The following is a 19,546-nucleotide window of genomic DNA, read 5'->3' on the forward strand; positions in this document are numbered from 1 at the left end:
ACGAAAAGCACCCTCTCTGTAATAGTCCCTGTTCAACAACCAACACTTGACCATTTGTTGACTTTATTTTGCAAACCTAATGAGTGTTCTTTCTTCCTGTATGATACAGGTGCTGGGTAACCCAATGGCTAACAGCAATAACCCCATGAATCCTGGGGGTAACCCCATGGGCTCAGGTATGTCCGCCAGTGCACCAGGGCTCAACTCACCCCAGTTCAGTGCTCAACAGCAACAGTTCCCAAACAAAGGAGGATCCAACCAGTCGTACATGCAGCAGAGCATGTACGGCAGGCCTGGCTACCACGGCGGGCCGGGTGGATACAGCGCGAGGTAAGAGACTTCGCTTCACTTCACTTCACGTGAGTCTCTTTGTTAGAACAATCAAGCAGCTAGATCTTAACGTAATGATTCAAACATATGTTTCACAGTTACTCTGGAGGCCCGAATGCCCCACCAGGAGGCATGGGAATGACATCGCACACACGTCCTCCTGGTGACTTCACTCAGCCAGCTGCCGCCGCTGCAGCTGCTGCTGTTGCCGCTGCTGCTGCCACGGCAACGGCAACGGCCACAGCCACTGTGGCAGCTCTGCAGGAAACCCAGAATAAAGATATGAACCAGTATGGACAGGTACAGTGCATGTTTACAGGTGGAACAACTTGGCAAAATAGATTTAAAAAAACACACAAATACCCATATTTACCTGTCATCCAGCAAGTGCCTGAACACTTAAAGCTTCTGTTTTGCCTCCAGATGTGTCCGTCGTTCCAAATGGGCCCTGCTCCAGCCTACAACAGCCAGTTCATGAACCAGCCTGGTCCTCGAGGCCCCCCTGGAGGTATGAATCCAGCCAGCATGGGATCAGCCATGAACAACCCTAATATCAGCGGGCCTCCAATGGGCATGAACCAGGCTCGAACCCCAGGCATGACACCTTTTGGTGCTCACAGTCAAAGGATGCCTCAACAAGGGTATCCCGGAGGACCTCGACAGGGCATGCCCATGCAGGGGATCAAGAGGCCATATCATGGAGAGGTCCGTGGAAAGTTTGGATAATTAAGACAATCTGAATATTCATGTTTTGTCTAAACATGTGTTAAACATTAAACTTTGTGCTCAAAGGGGAGCTACGGCGCTCAGCAGTATGGGCCAAACAGCCAGTTCCAACCAGGGCAGGGGCAGTACCCCACGCCAAATGCCTCCAGGCCTCTACCCTCTCCTAACTACCCAACCCAGAGGATGCCAGGGCAACAGGGCCAAGGACAGTACGCACCTGGCATACCCATGGGGCAGTACTACAAGGTCTGTTATTATTCATTCAGAGTCTTACTCTGAGACAGATGGACTCCACTCCCATTTATTTGGATAAATCGTGGTATATTCCTGGCACTGTGATGAACTAAATCAAATTATTTATGCTGTTTTATTTCCCGTACAGCAAGAGCCCTTCAATGGCCAGAGCACCAACTTCTCCGGAGGTGGATATTCCTACGGCCAAGGCAATGGGGTATGTTTTCATTTCCCATCCAGAGCAAATTTTTAAATTTCAGCTATTGCATGCCAAGACCTTTGTGCAAAATGTGATGTCATCTGTGGAAAATGAATTAAGCAGATGTTTGCATTATTTGGCGTGCCCTTCCATTTTTCAGCCTCCCAGACCGGGTAACTACCCCCACTCCCCGGTCCCTGGAAACCCCACACCCCCTATGACCCCGGGAAGTAGTATTCCTCCGTATCTGTCGCCAAACCAGGACGTGAAGCCCCCATTTCCACCCGACATGAAACCAAATATGACAGCACTTCCGCCCCCTCCAAGTGAGTGCTCGAGCAGATCTGAAACAACTGGTCCACTTGATGTGTTTTTCAGTTTTGCCATGGTGCTATTTTATTTGATCTTGGCACTTGATTAAAAGCTCGCTGTCCCTGGTTTTCCCCTCTTCCAGCTAACCCCAATGAGGAGTTGCGGCTGACGTTCCCAGTCAGGGATGGAGTGGTGCTGGAACCGTTCCGCTTGGAGCACAACTTGGCCGTCAGTAACCACGTCTTCCATCTCCGACCCTCCGTCCACCAGACCCTCATGTGGAGGTAGGACCAAAAGTGTTGCTTTTGAAATATTGCAGTACTGTATTGTAACTGCAACTGTGCAGAGTGATTGAGTGATTGAGAGGGTACATGCTGTAATTAAATTAGGGACCAAGGCTTATTGATCTGGTGACATGTAGTTGAGGCCAGACTTCCGTGCAGTACTAGTTAATTTTTTTTAGATTGTCTATTTGATTTAAATAATGATTTTAAAAAAATTATTTGAATAATCAACTGTAAATTCTCAATGAAAAACAGAATTTGCTCCGTTTCGCTGTTTTGTCACAGCTGTTGTCCCCCTGTTGCCCTCGCAGGTCCGACCTTGAGCTGCAGTTTAAGTGCTACCACCACGAAGACAGGCAAATGAACACCAACTGGCCTGCCTCCGTCCAGGTCAGCGTCAACGCTACGCCCCTCACCATCGAGCGGGGAGACAACAAAACCTCCCACAAACCCCTGCACTTGAAGCACGTATGCCAACCGGGCAGGAACACCATCCAGATCACGGTTACCGCCTGCTGCTGTGTGAGTACACACTGTCTGGGCAAATGTGATTATTTAATTGAACAGAAAACTCAACTGGAGTGATTCACCCACTCATGATTAACCGACGGTTAACTAACTTAGCATGTATTGTGCAGAGCGGAGGCGGGGTTCTGCTATCTGAACTAATTCGGTTTGTTTTCGTATTCTTGTGTTGCTTCGCAGTCCCACCTGTTTGTGCTACAGCTGGTCCACAGGCCATCTGTGCGATCCGTCCTCCAGGGGCTCCTGAAGAAGAGGCTCCTTCCTGCAGAACACTGCATCACCAAGAGTATGCTTCATTTTGTCACAGTGCAGTTAATATGCATAAGTACAACTTAATTACACGAGCGTGCACCTGTTTCTCTTTACGCTTTAAAACCGTTCTTAAGGGGCACCTGTGGTTGTGGGCAACATCTTTAAACGCCCTCTCTTTTTTCAGTTAAGAGGAACTTCAGCAGCGTGGCAGCCTCTGCGGGCAACACCACCCTCAACGGGGAAGACGGCGTGGAGCAGACGGCCATTAAAGTGTCGCTGAAATGTCCCATCACCTTCCGACGCATCCAGCTACCCGCGCGAGGGCACGACTGCAAACACGTCCAGGTACGTGCACAATTTCAGGGGCAACGCAGGTTTGTTATTGATGGGAATGTGTTCCACGTGTCGCAGTGAGTGAATAATCATTCGTGATGTTCCCTGCAGTGCTTTGATCTGGAGTCGTACTTGCAGCTCAACTGTGAGAGGGGGACGTGGCGGTGTCCTGTGTGCAAGTAAGTTGTTTTTTTTGGATGCAAACATGGCATTACTGTTCAGGAACTCTTTTAATCCTTATATATGTTTTTTCCCCTTTACAGTAAAACAGCATTATTAGAAGGTCTGGAGGTGGATCAGTACATGTGGGGAATCCTCAATGCCATCCAAAAGTAAGCGTCTTCTCTTTCTTCTAAATGCACTTACAATTTTTAAACCATTATTCTCAAAATTAACACAACCTCCTTTCTCCAACAATAGTTCTGAGTTCGAGGAGGTTACTATAGACCCTACATGTAGCTGGCGACCTGTCCCTATTAAGTCTGAGCTACACATCAAAGAGGACCCGGATGGACCGCTGGCCAAGCGCTTCAAGACCATGAGCCCGAGTCAGATGACCATGCCCAACGTGATGGAGATGATCGCCCAGCTAGGGCCTGGTCCCGGCCCGGGACACGGACCGGGACCCGGACCCGGTCCAAGTCCTTACCCTCCACACCATGGTCAGCACGGCAGTGGCAACGGCGGAGATTACCCGGGAGCAGGTAACGAGAAGCAGCCGGGATCGTGCAGTGTAGATAAATAACAGGAGAGTCAGCCTATTTGTTGGGGGGGCGAAAAAGAGCTGTTGTGCGTTTCTGAGCAGGAACTAAAGATGTATCTCTGGTGCATTAAACAAAGAAACAGCCCTGAGGAGGATTTTATGCTGAAACTGTTCTAAAAACATTGCTGCTCTGATAAATGTTTCACAGCAGTAAAAAAAAACAAGAAGAAAACCTGTGCATTCTATTATGTAACTCATTTGAAAAGCAAACTTTTTTTTACGTCAACGAAACCAAACCTTTGTTCGCCTTCGATAAACGAAATGTTCCTTACATTTGTCCTTCAAGGCAACAGTTACCACAGCCAAGGGAGCTTTGACTTTCCTCACGGGAACCCCTCTGGTGGTGGAGTCGGAGGAGGTGGAGGAGGAGGAGGTGGCGGAGGAGGAGGACCACCTATGAACGACTTCATCCACGGCCCCCAGCTCTCCCACCCCCCAGATGGACCTGGTGGTGGTCTGCTCTCCCAGGACAAGCCCCTCAGCCATGGCATGAACGATCCAGTAAGTAGATCTGATTTGCAGAGCTGCGTACTTCCACGTGACTTTATAAGAAATTAAGTTAATTCAGGATTTATCTCAGTCTAAATTTGTCCGGTAGCATAATTTGGTTTTTAGTTTGTTGAAGAAAATCTGCGGGCAGTCTGTGCCACGCTGAAAACACACATTTGTTATCTGAACAAGGTGCAGCCTGTGCCTCCAGCCAGCATGTGTGCCCAGTCATGCTCACATGCTCATGTCACCGTATAATGTTGCAGCTGTACACGTCTGCTGATCACAGCTCCCATTAAGAAGGCCTGTTCCATGTTATTCACGCCGCATCTCATTTCCCCTACTCCCTTAACACGCTCCCTCTTCTCTCTGTGTGTCTCTTTCGCTTGACCCTCCGCCTTATTTATTTTTTTTATTTTTTTCACTCTCTCGCTTTCTGTTTGCCTCTCACACCTGCAGATGTCCCATTCTGATCAGTCCCATAACTCCATGCAGCAGAGCTTGCATGCGTCTCCCCACCCCGGCAGCCAGACAGGGCCGTCCTTACATCACAGTGGCCACTCAGGGCAGCCCTTGCATCACAGTGGCCAACCCTCGCAGCCGCCTCGCCAGTCGCAACCTCAGCCGCAGCCTCAGCACCCCGGGCAGAACAGTCACCCCCACAGCGATCTGAACTTTAACCCCTCCTCAGACGGGCAGATGGGTCAGGGAGCGCAGGATATGCCTGAACCCTCCCTGGATGTAAGTGTGTCCGCTTTGGGTGCTTCTTAACAGCTAGCATTGCCTGCTGCAGCTGCTCTCATCTCTTTGCCGTGTGCTCTGTTTGACTCCGAGTTTATGCTTCACTTGATTCTGTGTCATTCAGCGTTAGAGTGTGTTTCCATGGTGCTAAGCCACTAAGCGAATCACAGCTTTTCTCTGCAATTTCCCCCCTCCCCGCAGCTGCTTCCAGAGCTGGCCAATCCAGAGGAGCTGCTCTCGTACCTGGACCCCCCCGACCTTCCCGCCAACAGCAACGACGATCTCCTCTCCCTTTTTGAGAACAACTAGCCCCTTCGCCTGCCTCACAAAACCCGCCTGCACCCACGGGGGTCGCGATGTGTTTGACTATCCGTCCACGGGCGCTTCACCGACCTCAAACGCATCGAGCAGCTTTCTGTGCTCACACACACACACACACACATACAAAAACACGTATAAACAGTTTCTCTGTGTGGCATGGGGAGCACAGCTCAATAGAGGCACCTGTTTGGGAACTCCAACGGAGAGAACAGGAACGCCGCTCTCCTCTGCACTCTTTTTTTTTTTTTTTTCCTCTCTCGTGCAAAGATTCCACACACCAGTTCCACCGCCTCTGACTTAAAACCATTTACAGCCATGTTGATGGGCACTATATATATATATATATATATATATATATGATATTTGTGACTTTTCAACTGAAAACTGTGCAGCTATAATCATTACATGTAAACAACACAGAGGAGACAGGAGCCTTTGTGGGCTCCAGGAAAAGTGTTGTAGTTTTTTATAATTCTTTGAAGACCTAGTCGGAGGAGAAAAACATTTTCCTGTAAGATTGTTTTTATTTCAAATGTGTTCTTCCAAAACTTTGGCATATGCCGCGCCCTTTGACCCCCCCCCATACTTCCTTGTGTGTGTGTGTGTTTGTGTTTGTGTTTATGTGTGTGTGTGACGGTTGAATAACTGGAACTCATCCGAAATCCACGTTGTGCAATGTGTGCGTGTGCGTGTCATACATATGCGTGTCTGTTTACATGTCCTCCTTTGTTTGCCTGCGAGCGTACGTGAGAGACAGCGCGGAGAGAAAGCTTTGGAGACTCGGAGGAGGGAAGGAAAACACTGAGTGGAAGAGAAAGAAAACTGGACTTCCCCCTCCGCCTCGGTCTGCTTCGTGTATTTATTGTAAAACGTGTCGCTCTTCCACATCAAACTCAGCACCATGTTGATCACAAGTGCACGCGTGCCAACGGCTCCTGTTGTCTATGTCCAGCCTAAATGTGCTCGATCAAATCATTTTCCCCGTCGTCTTTCTATTTATTATTTCAAATTCATCTGTTTTAATGTTGTCGTTGTCCTGGTTTGTGTATTATTTTTAAAAAAATTTTTCTGTAGTTCCACATTCAAATGAATCACATCGCCACAGATGTCCTATGCTTTTTGTAAGGGGTGGGGTCTGGATATTAATGTTGGTGTGACAGGATTTTAGCGTCTTACATGCGTCTACAGGAGTTTTTAAATCACTGTATTTTATATATATATAAAAAAGAACATCTGTGTGATTTTCCTTTTGTCGTTTTGTTACTGTTGAACTGTATCCCTTTCGAAAAAAAACAAAAGAAAAAAAACATCCCGCATGATCCAACGGTGTTTCCAGAACTGTTGTATATACCCTTCGTGAAAACGTTGTGACTGTACAGTACTTGTACCTAACTATTACTGGCAACTAAATGGTACTGTGTGTCTGTCAAGGACTACACGCACGCGCACACACACACACACACACACACACACACACACACTCACGCACGCACAATCCCTGATAACCAGTCCGATATTGTAAGGAATTGATCCAAATGCACTCTCACTGGCCTTGTATCGAGTACCTGTGTATTGTGAACGGTTTTTCCATCACCCCATGACAATGCATCAGCGACAAAGAATATTTGAATTACTCTGCAGGAAAGCTGTACGTGAGTTATTTTTATTTTTTTATAAATATATATATATCTATAAAAATGATTGGTCAGCTTTAAAGGAGCTGTTGTTGTTTTTTGTTTTTTTTTTGTCTTGTCTAAAAGATTGTCAATGCAGCTTAGAGGTCCGCATTTTTCCAAAATGTTAAATATTATTATCAGACGTGACCTCTTTATTTAAAGTGAGAATGTGCAAAAATTGTCCTCTGGATCGTTTCGAGGCCTGATGACGAGCTTTTGATAACCATGATTGATTTGTGTGTTTTCATCACAGTTTGTATTGTTTTAAGTTATTATTTTTGTCCAGTGTATAATTTGGTTTACACGGTTTTATGCAGTACGGACAATGAATTTGAGATATTGCTATTTGTTCTTGGTTAAAAAATTTTTTTTTACCTCCCACCCATTTACGTTTTGTATCCCCCTTTGAAGAAAACAGATCTGGCTTTGTTCGTCTTCAAAATGTATCAAACCACCTGCATTTAACACAGCTGCAGAATCAGACGTCGTTTGTGTTCGTTTGTATGTTTGTTGAAGACAATGCACTGCCGTATTGGGATGCTCTGTTTCCCTACACAGTGTGTAATTATAACAGTTTCACAACATCACGTTTAGTAATTTTGCCGAGTCAGTTTGTACCTGTCTGATTGCAGACGCTGGAAATTGAGTCGAGGGTTTCAAAAGAGAACATGATGAATATTGTAAAATGAAATTTTGGGGAAGACCCCCTTCTATTTGCATTACATGGGAAGGACGTGGTCGTGGACTGGGGGCGGGGGGTTGGGCATCTAAGGGATATTTGTATATAGTGTAAATGACAAATAGAGACACGTTAACAGAAATGTATTCATTTTCTCCAGTGGGAGTGTGCATAGTGTATTTAGAATTTGTAAAGCTTGCATCCTCCCGTCAGACATTGATTTGGGAAAATGAGTCTGTGTTTGATTGCGTCTGTGCAGACCTCTCTAACCATGCCTGTTCATTTATGTAAAATACTTTATGTACCCCTCCACGCGGGGTTTCAGAAAAGAAAAGACATTTTTCCTTTGTGTAATATTAAACTTCTGTGTATTTCGCCTATTACCTGTGTACTTTATAAAGGTGCTACGAAATTATTGGAACCTTTTGAGGTATAATTGGGACTCAGAGACGTTGAGCTTTGAGCGGCTCTAAAGGGTTGTTTCCAAAATTTACAGTTTGTAAAAAAAAACATTAAAAAAAAAAGTTTTGTCAAATTTATAATTTTTATGCAATTTGGCAAAATATGCTATAAAGGTACAATCTGAAGTGATTGGCACAAGTGGCAGTTGTCTATTTGGTTTTGTACATTCTATGTACAATCATTTCATATTCTAAACTGGTCGGAAGAACATTGTGATTTCTAGTCTTGCAAATCTGTATGTAGTTAGATGACGTGACATCCTAATATTTATCTAATAAATATGTATTCAGATGAAACACAATTAATGGCCTCTGTGTCTTTTGAGATGCAAAGTGCAACCAACGCTAGAAAGGCTGTGCTGCACTATCCATACAATACAAAGAATCTATACATATTGAATTTGCTCCTATAGATATAATAGAGGAAAAAAAGCTCAGGGTTAAATAATATATGATTTAGATGACTAATTCCTCAGGTTCTGGGAACTTTTCACTGTAGATGCTGCATGATGTTTTCCTTCTACAACAGGAAAAAAGTCCATATACTACTTAACTAACTGGCTCATAAATAATTATTTGAAAATGTGTATCAGTTTCATCTAAAATGGATCTGGACTCATTATGAGCCTCCTGCAGTTAACTACAGGAACGTTTATTTGATTTGAAGAGGATCGGTAAATCCGAGAGTACACCAGACAAACCACTTATCTGAAAACACATGAATGCAGCACTACTTGTGCTATTCTTCTTTTTATTCACAATATGTGATTTAAAGCAGAAAACTGCAACACAAACTGCGCAAATCCAAATTATATCAGAGTGTTATGTTTATCCTTTTAAAGGATTAAAAAAAAAGGTAGAAATTGCAAATGGTCTGTTGATTCGACCCCTTTCACCCCATGTTACAGCAGGTAAACACAGGTCTCACTGATAACGTGAATTATTACCCCGTTCTAGTTAATGTGCCACAACCCTCCCAGTGAGCCAGGATGCACAATTCCATGGATGGACCCACCTCAATGGATCAGGGCCATAATTAACGTCATCAATTGCACCTGAGTTTACCTTACAGGTCAAAATGACTGCTGTGAGAAGTGTCTATGAGTGTTATGGAAAATACTGCTTGTGGCTGCAGATAACATTGAAGGTTAAGGTTTTAGTTGAAACTGTTCCAAACTTTTCAGGCTAAAACTGTACAAGGCTCAAAGTGAGAACTGCTCGTGACAGTGCAGGATGAGAGACGAAGATTAAGAGGGAGACTTGCTTGAAGCTTCTGCGTCGCTTCTGTTATTTCTTTTTCATGTTTCAAGATAATGCTGTTTTACTGTTGCACAGCTACAGTTTGTCTTCACTTCGTTGCCAGCGCTGTCGAGTTCAGCTTCCACACAGCCTAAATCAAAGCTAGAGTAGTGTCATAAACTTTCGGCTGACGTTCTAGTAGTAGATGCACGATAATTAGCATAACAACTTTTTGAACGGTGATTGAATTCAGTTGAATTTGTCCAATAAATCCTCCTCGTTGCCTGTCTCTGTCTGGAGTCTGATGCAGCCTTGATCTTGATCTGTGCGACTGACGCAAGACAGCAACAAGCACACATGAAGAATTGATCCAACACTAATTAAACACACAGAATATCCATGAAAAAAAACAACGCAGACACGCGTGACTTTATACAAAACAAAACTATAAAATATAACCATAAAATAACTGCAAGTGACAGTTGAGCTACAGCTTTTGGTGGGAATTCTGATGTTGGATTCGTGCCTGCGTGAATACACAACATCCACTGTTAAATGTTGTTATAGGACTGGACTGAAGTGGGCACAGTAAATGAAGCAGGAACACACTGCCCCCTGTTGCCCCAAATTGTCCTGATGACGCTTTAGTTAACTTTTATGTCGTTATATAAGTAATACACCGTGTTATTAGACCTTTGTTCTTTATCATCCACTTTCAACGCAATCTTATCACCTGTCCTCCTTAATTTATTTTCTCATCCACACATTTTGGAGTCTGGAGTTTCTAGCTATTAACAGGTCGTCAGAGTTAACATTCACTGTGGGATCTCTCGTGGTGAAACGTATCCAAGAAGAAAACCCAACAAGACGTGTCTGTTTAGCTTCGTTTTTTTTTTGGACCCAGTTAAGGCAGTTTTATTTCCCCCCACGTGGTGTCGCTGTTTGTTTCAGCGCTCTTGGTCGCTGTTTTCTGACGTCACATGTAAACATGGCCTTCAGTAGCTACAGCTGCAAGTCCTCCTCACCGTCACCCAGTCAGCTGAGCGGCCATGTTACAGGTTAAAAAGCGACTGAGGTACAGCTCTCTGGGCATCACCGCTGCGAGGCTGTTCTCCTCCGGACCCGCCAAGAACCCAGTCGTGTATTTGGACATCGAGGCGGACAGCGAGCCTCTTGGAAGAGTAACCATTGAGGTATGTTTACTAGTAAGCGCACTTGTCGCTGGCGTCTGCAGCAGCAGCAGCAGCAGCAGCAGCTGCATGTCTCGTAGCAGTGAACTCATCCATGAACTTGACTATGATTTGTCATAACTTGCAGCTGAATGCAGATGTAGTGCCGAGGACTGCAGGTATGTTTACCTTTTTTTCTTTTTCTTTTTTTCTTTTTGATCGCTCACATTCTTTGCATGCCTACTGTTACCCCATCATCACTGCACTACTGCTGGACTGTTCTGCACACGCACACTCTAGACAGACAGGCTTATAGACAGACAGATAGATATTTTATTCAGCCCAAACTGGGGCATTTCAAAGTTGCAGCAGCAATGTACAGGCACTCGGCACCATACATACTATATAACAGAAAACACAATATACTGTAAACACAATATTTACAAGAATTATGAAAATAAGTGGATTTGAATAAGCAAACAAAAAAATAATGTCCAAAGTGTTATCTGTCACACACAGATGAGGAGCTGAATTGGCGTATGGTTTGAGGCAGGAAAGATTTCCTGTAGCGTTCTTTGAAATAAAAGAGTTGTCTGAGTCTCTTGGAGAAGGTGCTCCGTTGTGTGTCTATTATCCAGTGGAGAGGGTTGTTTAGTGTCCTCGTCTCCACCATCACTACACGTATGATGACAATAAAGCTGAATCTAACCTAATGTATTTTAATCTTTTGATTTTTTTTTTTACTATTTATAAAAATCCAACCAACTCCAAGAAAACTTCAGAGCCCTGTGCACCGGGGAACTTGGGTATGGATTCAGGGGATCTGTGTTTCACAGGGTCATACCCGAGTTCATGTGTCAGGTAAGACGGAAAAAAAAAGAAGAATGATGCAATAAAAGGCTCAGACAAACAACAGAGTGCTGTTTGTCGTATTGTTGTCTCTTCTGCTACAGGGCGGAGATTTCACACACCACAACGGCACGGGGGGAAAATCTATTTACGGGAAGACGTTCAAAGATGAAAACTTCAAATTAAAACACTCCGGCCCTGGTACGCGCCAACAGCTTGGTTGAGTTACTACATTTGATTATTTTTTATAGGACCATATGTGACCCTGCTTTTTTCTGTATTTTCATATTCAGTTAGTTCCATGTACGTTTGGACACACAGATTACAATTGCATATTGACAATGCTGTTGAACTATGAACTCAGCTTTAATTTGACGTCATTCACATCCAAATTGGCAAATTGGTAGCAGTGTTAAGCCATTACAACCTCTTTTTTTATTCTACACAGTCTCCTGTTTTCAGGAGCTCAAAGGTGATTGATTTGACTCAAAAGTGTGTACCACTGTGGGATGTTCTTACATTATTTCTTCATAATTAATCAGGTAAAAGTGTTGAGTTGTGCCTGTGTCGAGGATATGTATATTTAAAAAATGACTGTAGCTGTCTCTCCACTAGATGGCAGTGCGTAATCTCAAGCAGCATTAAAACCACTGGTTATATAGATTTTGCAATCCTCCAGTGAATGACCTACTTTTTAGAGAGTCAACATGCACTAATCAAAATAACTCATTCTCTTGAATAAACTGGATCCACATGCTGATTATTTTTCACGTTGCATAATCACAGATTGGTTCATTATTCCTTTCAGAAAAGACAAACTTTTCCTGTTGGGCTTTTTCATGTCTGCAGGAACACTCTCAATGGCAAATTCAGGCCCGAACACTAACGGCTCGCAGTTCTTCATCTGCACAGCCAAAACAGAATGGTAAACACTTTGCAGAACATTTATATCAGCTGTGTGATCTCTGTGGATGCGTAGTCTCACCGCATCTAAATCCAATTCGTTACAAGTTTAACTTCTTCTCCACTAACAGGCTTGATGGAAAACACGTGGTGTTTGGGCAGGTGAAGGACGGCATGGACGTCGTCACCAAGATGGAGTCCTTTGGTTTGCACGATGGAGGTGTCATCAAGAAAATTGTCGTCACTGACTGTGGGCAGGTCATACAACAGGCGCCTCCTGGATCAATCTGAGCGAATGCTTCAGTATACACACTTCCAAGGAAGAACTGTCACAGGTGATCCTGCTCTTTATGAAAAACTGTCGTTTAACTGTTGGTTCTGATGTTAGAACCAGAAATCCTGATGTTAAATGTAAAATTTATTTAACATTTTATAAATAATAGTGCTAGTGGAAAGACTGAGACATTGATACATTTTCCATTATGTTAATTGTTACTTATTTAACTTGACTGGCCTACTTTGTGGATAAGTACCAAGTCGTCCATTATTTAAAACGATCTCCGCTCACTGCCAAATAAATGAGCTCCTTTCAGATTTTTCTAGCTCTTATGTCAGTACAGGACATTTGCTCTCGTGTGCCACCAGCCCTGCCGGCTGTAGCGCTTCCCGGAAATGATCCAGCAGCTTTCTTATTTTAGACACGGGCTTCAGCACAACTTGCTTCCTGGCCATCAGGAGCAGGATGTGACATGCACCTTCATAGGGGCTGAAAAATCACAAGTACAGCTGATGGATGGGAGACACATGGACACGCGTGGTCAGCGCAAACGATTTAATCTTCTGGAACCAGCGAGGAACGTGAAAATGTCTCCGGCTTGCGTGTAGCTGAAGCGCAGAAGAGAGCGAGGGAGGGAAAAGGCGGCCAGGACATGTCTGAAAGCCAGAGACTGGGTGGTGCTGCTTATCGAGCTAATACTTTATGAAAGTAAATAATGAATCGACGTGAAAAAGCAGCTCTTGCCCCTAAATGAAACCATATGCGCACTGACCTTCCACCGTTTGTTTGAATTCTCAGATTACATTGTTGCTATAGAGACTTTTCAACTCTCGCTCTGTTTGAGCTGGAGATGTTGTAACAAACTTGATATAATTTGGGTCCCCACCCTCTGGTGTAGTTTTAGTTATTTGGAATGCATGTCCAACATTGTTCATGGAAACTTGGCTCGATAGACAATGGCGCCGTGGCCAATGTTTAATACACATGCAAAACAATGACATCTTTACAACTGGTACAAGCTGGTTCTCCTGTAAGTGTCTACATTTATCATACGGCACCCACGTCCCGTGGTGTCCTTTTCTTGTGTTTTGGTTTTCCTGTCCACAGTTGGACTCAGAGCACTGAAATCAAATCCGGGCAGCTTTAGGTGTCTGTAATCTTTTAACACTTTGACTGGGAGTCGGAAAAAAAAAGTTTTACAAGTCTCTCCCCTTCTGCGTTACATAACCACCATGAATAATCCATTAAAAAGCTCTTTATCATAGTCTATATGCTCAGTGTTGTGCAATACTTGCATTCGAGGACACAGCACAGAGTGATGGCGAAAACGTACACTCTCAATAACAATGTGTTGCTTTTGGCTGAAATTAGACACCAGAGCGAGAGCCTCCCAGTTACTGGCAACATCAATTCAGCCGCGGACCCAAACAAATGAAACAACACAATCCAAGCAGTCCTAATTCAATACGACTTTTATTCATCAAACTCTCAACAGAACTAAAATGTTTTCCCAACTAACAAATAAGGCACATTTTGGAATGCCGTTTCATGGACATGAAAAACAGACCCGTGGTCGGCTCTCCAAACCACCACTGTCCTCCTTTCCCAAAAAAATCATTGTCTTACCAACCTCACGCCTGCGTTCTGTCCAATTCAAATATTACATTATTGCAATACTGCATTACAAACATCTCAAGTGATACAGACAGTAAAGAATACAAACATAACTTTCCAACTTGACCACATAAGTGTTAACACATTACATTCAGTAAATATGTATTATTTGTAGAGGCTACATTTGCAGTAAATGAAACACTTCAGGACTAATAACAATCAGAAGTTGCTGATAATGTTAAAAACAATATGTACTGTAGCAAACTACTGTAAAGTATTTAAATAAGTATACATTGCACGAAAATAATACTTCATTCAAAACCAAACCCATGCACATGCAAACTCTAAAATAGTTCTTTGTCATACGCGCTTTCTTGACAAAAGTATACACTCCCTAAACTACTAGTAACACCGTAACATTTTATAATAGTTTCTTGTCATTGCCGCTTTAAGCAAACTACAACTCACAGTTTAATGTGCTTATACAGTGGTGAGTATCCATCACAAATTAAGGTAAAAAAAAAAAAAAAAAAAAAGATTTCTGCATGTTAACACAATATATCTTCATAATATGAAATGAATACATGCGGCTGTATGGATGTAAATGGCTACTTGTGATTAGTCACATGGAATAACGTGGGTTATTCAACACCAACAGCGTCATTAAACACAAAAAAATACAAATGGCTTATAATTGATATTAATTATGTACCAGCTTTTTTTTTTAATAATATTCTATGTAGACATCAATATTTCCTTCTTAGAGTAACTTTGTTGCATATTCTATACAAAAAGTGTTGTAAAAAGTCTTTCCATAAATATTTCTGCAGGATAACCCTTCAGATTATTGTAAAACATAAAGAAAAAAAAGAAAAAAAAAACTCCCAGCTTTGATAATTCCTTAGCAATAGGCCCTTCTTCACACACAGAAAATCTTTAATATTGCTTAACACTTCAAAAGAGCTACTATCATTGAAAATGATCGCCATCAAATATATACATAAAACAATCTTATCTTTGCCAGGGAAATAAGTCTTGAGTTTTTTTGCAGATTGCTTTAAAATTTTCAACATCTATTAAGTGTTCCAAAATACACATTTTATCCATAGAAAATAACTGTTTTGAACTGAACAGGTACTAGAAAACTCAAGTATGTGTAATTCAAGACGCTGTGTCTGAAAGCAGAGATTTCTCTTCTTTTATTTTTCTTCAAATGTATCAGCTGCTTCCGTCGGCTCTTGATTTGCCATTTAAAATGGCCTCCTCATTAACATGTCTCTGGGCGGAATCAAACGCTCTGGCACGATTCCTCCGCACCTACTTTCTGGTCTGCCAGAAGTCTGTGACTCACAATGATATCGTTGCCTATTTATGAGGTTAGTTCGTAAGGCATCATTGGTATCTATTCCTTTCACTACAGCCACGGGGTATGAGTAAGAGCAGTTTGGTTAGTGTCATCACAAAGAGCAAAAAAAAAAAAAAGACGTTAACAGTAAGAAATCTGGATTGTTCCCAACAGTGGTGGCTATAAGGACAATCTTTCATGTGGTTTAGGTCTCCAACTCGATAATAAATGCACAAATATTTTCTCTAAAGGTGCACTCCAGCTATTTTACTCACAAGGTTCACACAGAAAATTTCTTGGACTCTATTCGTCATTATTTTTTTAATTAAAAAAAAAAAAAACTGTTACAAATTGGAGGGCTGGAGTTTTAAAGATACGTTTTTGGAGTTTGATATCTCGGCCTCTGCTGCACGAGATATTCTTTAGCATCTCTTGTGACCCTGCCAACCTGATCGAACTACAACACTAAATCACTGGAGTGCCCTTTAAACTTTACTGACGGAATTCTGTCAAATTTCCCATCGGTGTCATGTACCATTATCTTCCACTCCGACTTAAGCAAGTAACCATGTATACTTTTGACAAAACCCACGGTTCCTTGGATAACCATAACTGCAACAGATAAAAAAACAAAACAAAGAGTGAGGTCCACGGTTTCATAAGCGACTTCTTTCTGTTGTGAGATTCGACTAAGAAATAACATCTTTGTTGATATTCCATGACAACAGACCACAGTGGGATTGTTATTGCCAGCTGGAAATGCTGGTTTAGCCCGTGCCTCCAACTCGGAAAACTGCATTGAAGCGAACACCCACCATGCCAGTTCAACTGCTAATCGAGGGACTTTATCGTTTTCTCACCCTTTCTCACGTCTTGAACCAACATCAGACTTACTATGCGCATATAATGCTCCACACTCCGCGTCTATCGCCACGTCTCGTCAAAATTTCAAATGGCCTCTCGGTACTTGAAATCCTTTTAAGGCACGTACAGTATGTTGTAGTATAAAATATATCCAACCAGATTTCGTAAGGCTACAAAAACAGTACATGTAAAATAGCTCTCAATTCCTGTATCTAGAATCCTCAAAAAGCAGGTTTCTATAAGTCGAAACTAATTTCCTCTATAGCGCTTTAGATTGGCACAGTGATACTTGTAAACAAAGCGGGTACTTCTCTTTCTTGAAAGACATGTTTTATGATAGGAGGCCCCATAAAAGCTAATGCAAGTGTAAACTTAATTCACTTTCAATATATCTTCATCACCGCAACATCACAGGTCAGCCCTTTTGCATGAAATCATATTCTTTCTCTCGGCCAACTTGAAAATCATTGCAATTCCCCAAAGCTTCACCTCCATCTAGACACTCTTTACGACGCAATTAGCTGCTGGACGCAGTTTCTGAAAGCCCTTGGACAAGCCTCCTTTTTACTTTACTGACTCCACGACGGCTGCCAGGCATCAGTTGGCACTAAAAAAAATTTAACTCGGACATCTTTCTGAACCACTTTTAAATCTTAGGATTAACCTCTAAAATCAACTTTGATTGTGCTGATCAACCTGTGGCGAGTAGTTCTTCCGACTGCTCTAGAAGATATTCGAAAAAGAAGAAAATGTGTGGACAGCAACAGTATTATTCCTGAAACCTGTATTTTCCAACATTTTCTCGTTGATCCTTTTTTGTCATTTCGAAGTATATTATAAAAAAGAATTACCAAATCTATATGTATCTAACACAAAAATACTCTTGGGAGGGTGAATTAAACTTTTAACTGTTAGCAATGCACTACATCTAGACTAGGACAGACTCTACGCAACAAAACCTACAGTAGTTTCTAAAGAGACATGGAAGCAGTTATACAAATATGTGATATACAAACAAAAAGATATTCCTTTATGTCCCAGTTAAAATTCAAATTGCACAATAGACAACAAGAAAATAAATAGGCCAAATGTAAGCTAGGGATGTATGGCACTTTATCCCTCAGTTAATTCACAGTTAATAAGATGTGCTGTTGACCCTAACATGGCAAGGCATCGAAGGCCTCGTACACATTATACCATCATGCAAGGCCCTGGTTAAACGTTCATCCCGTCCACCACACACTTCACTTCGCGGCAGAAAAGTGGAAAGCAGATCTCTGTAAACACAAAGCCAACAAACCACAAGGTGAGGTAATCTATTGAGACCAATATTGTCAGTGACCCCAATGAAATGCATGCCTAGTGCTAATTCACCAATTAATTTGCTGTCGTTAAACGTTGAGCTGGGGAGTGACACGATGCACGAGCCACTGATTTTGGCAAAGTCTCGCTTCTGATGAAGAGCACTTCAGGAGGTGGACGTTGTTCCTAAGCACACGTGTTCCTCTTGTTCCTGGACGTAATATTCAAAACTTGCATTCAAAATCAAAATACGCTGATTAACGCATGTGTTCCACTGGTGCTGGAGGGGAGACGAGGTTCGATTGGAGAAGGAGGAGGTCGGGACAGAACACCGGGAGGATCAGAGCTATCGTCTATGCTGGCGGCTTCTGGGACGCACAGGGGAAGACATGAGGAGGAAAAAATGCCATTTTGTGTGCAGGGCGGGGTCGATGGAAACCTTGGTGTAAACCGGGGCAGGGTGGACGTTATGAGCCTCAGTGGTGAGGATGCGATAGGACTTGGGGAAACAAAAGTTGCTCTCTGCCTCTGAATAAAGACGATTATTGCACACGGCGGCAGTAGTAGCCCAGGACTTTACATTTCTCGCACAGGTGTTGCGGGTGCTCCTTACTCTGGTCAGACACATCCAGGCCATCTGGCTTCTCTAAAGGCCGCTGAAGACACAAACAGAAGATCGGTAATGAGTCATAGTAAACACCAAAAAAGCAACCCAGTCAACAAACACACAGCACAGACCTCTGCGTTTATGCAAGCAGTTTATTTGGCAGAGGAGTCAACTCGGCTATACCCCTGACCACTTCAGCCTCCAACACTAATCTCATATTTTTCACAGGCCAGACGTGCGCTAAACAGTTGCAGAGATATGGCAGTGCACCATCAGCTGTGGAAAATTGCAGCACACTTTAACAACCCGGTATTAAAGACAAAGAACTAATATGCATTTGATCGCAATGACCTGCATGGAAATATCAGCTTCGGCATTAGCTTTCTTGGAACCGCTATCAAGGACCGAGGGAATCTTTCTAGGCCAGCACGTTTGGGGGTTACTTTAACAGTCCATCTGGAAATTTTTATTTCTCATCTATTGTTCTTTTCTTGCGGGAGCTTTTTTTTTTTTTTTACAAAACCATTATTTATTCCGAGTGGTCTAACTTAAGGAAACCAGGTTAGCACGGGTCGCTACCGGGAGACATTTCAGTCGTCCGCTAATGAGTCTGCCAGCAAATACGGAGACTTTACTATTCCTGCGTCAAAGACGTTAGCTCCTTGAGGAAAGCTGGAAAATCTGATGTATGTTTTATGGGGTCTCCTCGTGGTTAGTGGGAACTGGGTTCCAGCCCCTGCGGCAGGCATCTTCCCTGCTGGATTGTCCTTGAGGGAGAAACTCAAGAAGCTCAGGGAAGTTCTGTAGGTGAAGCAGCAGTCTGAGCTCTTTGGTTGTAAGTTATGGTGTAAGTTGTGGACACCGTGTAGTTCAGGATGGTGACAAAATTGGTGCTAATGATATTTAACCTGGTAAAATATAATGAATCCAACAAATTCAGTATGTATGGCAGCTAAATGTCAAGATAGGTCCAAGCGCTTGGTGAACTACAGTAATTGGTGACACAGACTAGCATTAGCCAGTCACAATATCTCCCATAACTTCTTTCTGTT

General features: G+C 42.9%; 3 protein-coding genes across 8 annotated transcripts in view; 2 read left to right on the forward strand and 1 right to left on the reverse strand.

Moving 5' to 3' along the window:
* Positions 1–8,627, forward strand: part of zmiz1a (zinc finger, MIZ-type containing 1a) — a 94,352-nt gene extending 85,725 nt beyond the window's left edge. For 5 of the 6 annotated variants that reach the window (XM_047602913.1, XM_047602915.1, XM_047602914.1 and 2 more), the window contains 16 exons: positions 110–330; positions 429–630; positions 754–1,035; positions 1,123–1,302; positions 1,439–1,507; positions 1,650–1,815; positions 1,944–2,085; positions 2,397–2,607; positions 2,791–2,896; positions 3,047–3,207; positions 3,307–3,374; positions 3,459–3,527; positions 3,616–3,899; positions 4,245–4,459; positions 4,907–5,188; positions 5,390–8,627. In XM_047602913.1, coding sequence (XP_047458869.1) covers positions 110–330; positions 429–630; positions 754–1,035; positions 1,123–1,302; positions 1,439–1,507; positions 1,650–1,815; positions 1,944–2,085; positions 2,397–2,607; positions 2,791–2,896; positions 3,047–3,207; positions 3,307–3,374; positions 3,459–3,527; positions 3,616–3,899; positions 4,245–4,459; positions 4,907–5,188; positions 5,390–5,497 — 2,766 coding nt within the window. In that variant the 3' untranslated portion in view covers positions 5,498–8,627. The remainder of the gene's footprint in view (positions 1–109; positions 331–428; positions 631–753; positions 1,036–1,122; positions 1,303–1,438; positions 1,508–1,649; positions 1,816–1,943; positions 2,086–2,396; positions 2,608–2,790; positions 2,897–3,046; positions 3,208–3,306; positions 3,375–3,458; positions 3,528–3,615; positions 3,900–4,244; positions 4,460–4,906; positions 5,189–5,389) is intronic. The other variant, XM_047602916.1, reaches the window with a different exon arrangement.
* A 1,905-nt stretch (positions 8,628–10,532) lies between these two features.
* On the forward strand, positions 10,533–13,077 carry ppifa (peptidylprolyl isomerase Fa). The gene is made up of 6 exons (XM_047602920.1): positions 10,533–10,757; positions 10,882–10,912; positions 11,506–11,594; positions 11,687–11,783; positions 12,432–12,507; positions 12,617–13,077. Exons 1-6 carry the CDS (start codon positions 10,614–10,616, stop codon positions 12,774–12,776), a joined length of 597 nt encoding a protein of 198 aa, XP_047458876.1. The 5' UTR covers positions 10,533–10,613; the 3' UTR covers positions 12,777–13,077.
* Positions 13,078–14,216: 1,139 nt separating this feature from the next.
* zcchc24 (zinc finger, CCHC domain containing 24) overlaps positions 14,217–19,546 on the reverse strand; it is a 33,590-nt gene continuing 28,260 nt past the window's right edge. The window contains exon 4 of the mRNA XM_047602919.1: positions 14,217–18,543. Within this exon, the coding sequence (XP_047458875.1) occupies positions 18,430–18,543 (114 nt within the window). The 3' untranslated portion in view covers positions 14,217–18,429. The remainder of the gene's footprint in view (positions 18,544–19,546) is intronic.

Source organism: Mugil cephalus, chromosome 13 (genome assembly GCF_022458985.1).
Source record: "Mugil cephalus isolate CIBA_MC_2020 chromosome 13, CIBA_Mcephalus_1.1, whole genome shotgun sequence".
Classification (NCBI taxonomy): Eukaryota; Metazoa; Chordata; class Actinopteri; order Mugiliformes; family Mugilidae; genus Mugil; species Mugil cephalus.

Coding starts and splice junctions, on each gene's coding strand:
- ppifa (XM_047602920.1), top strand. CDS start 10,614: ATGTTACAGGTTAAAAAGCGACTGAGGTACAGCTCTCTGGGCATCACC. Junction 11,784..12,431: donor ATTAAAACACTCCGGCCCTG/GTACGCGCCAAC, acceptor TCATGTCTGCAG/GAACACTCTCAATGGCAAAT. Junction 12,508..12,616: donor TGCACAGCCAAAACAGAATG/GTAAACACTTTG, acceptor CTCCACTAACAG/GCTTGATGGAAAACACGTGG.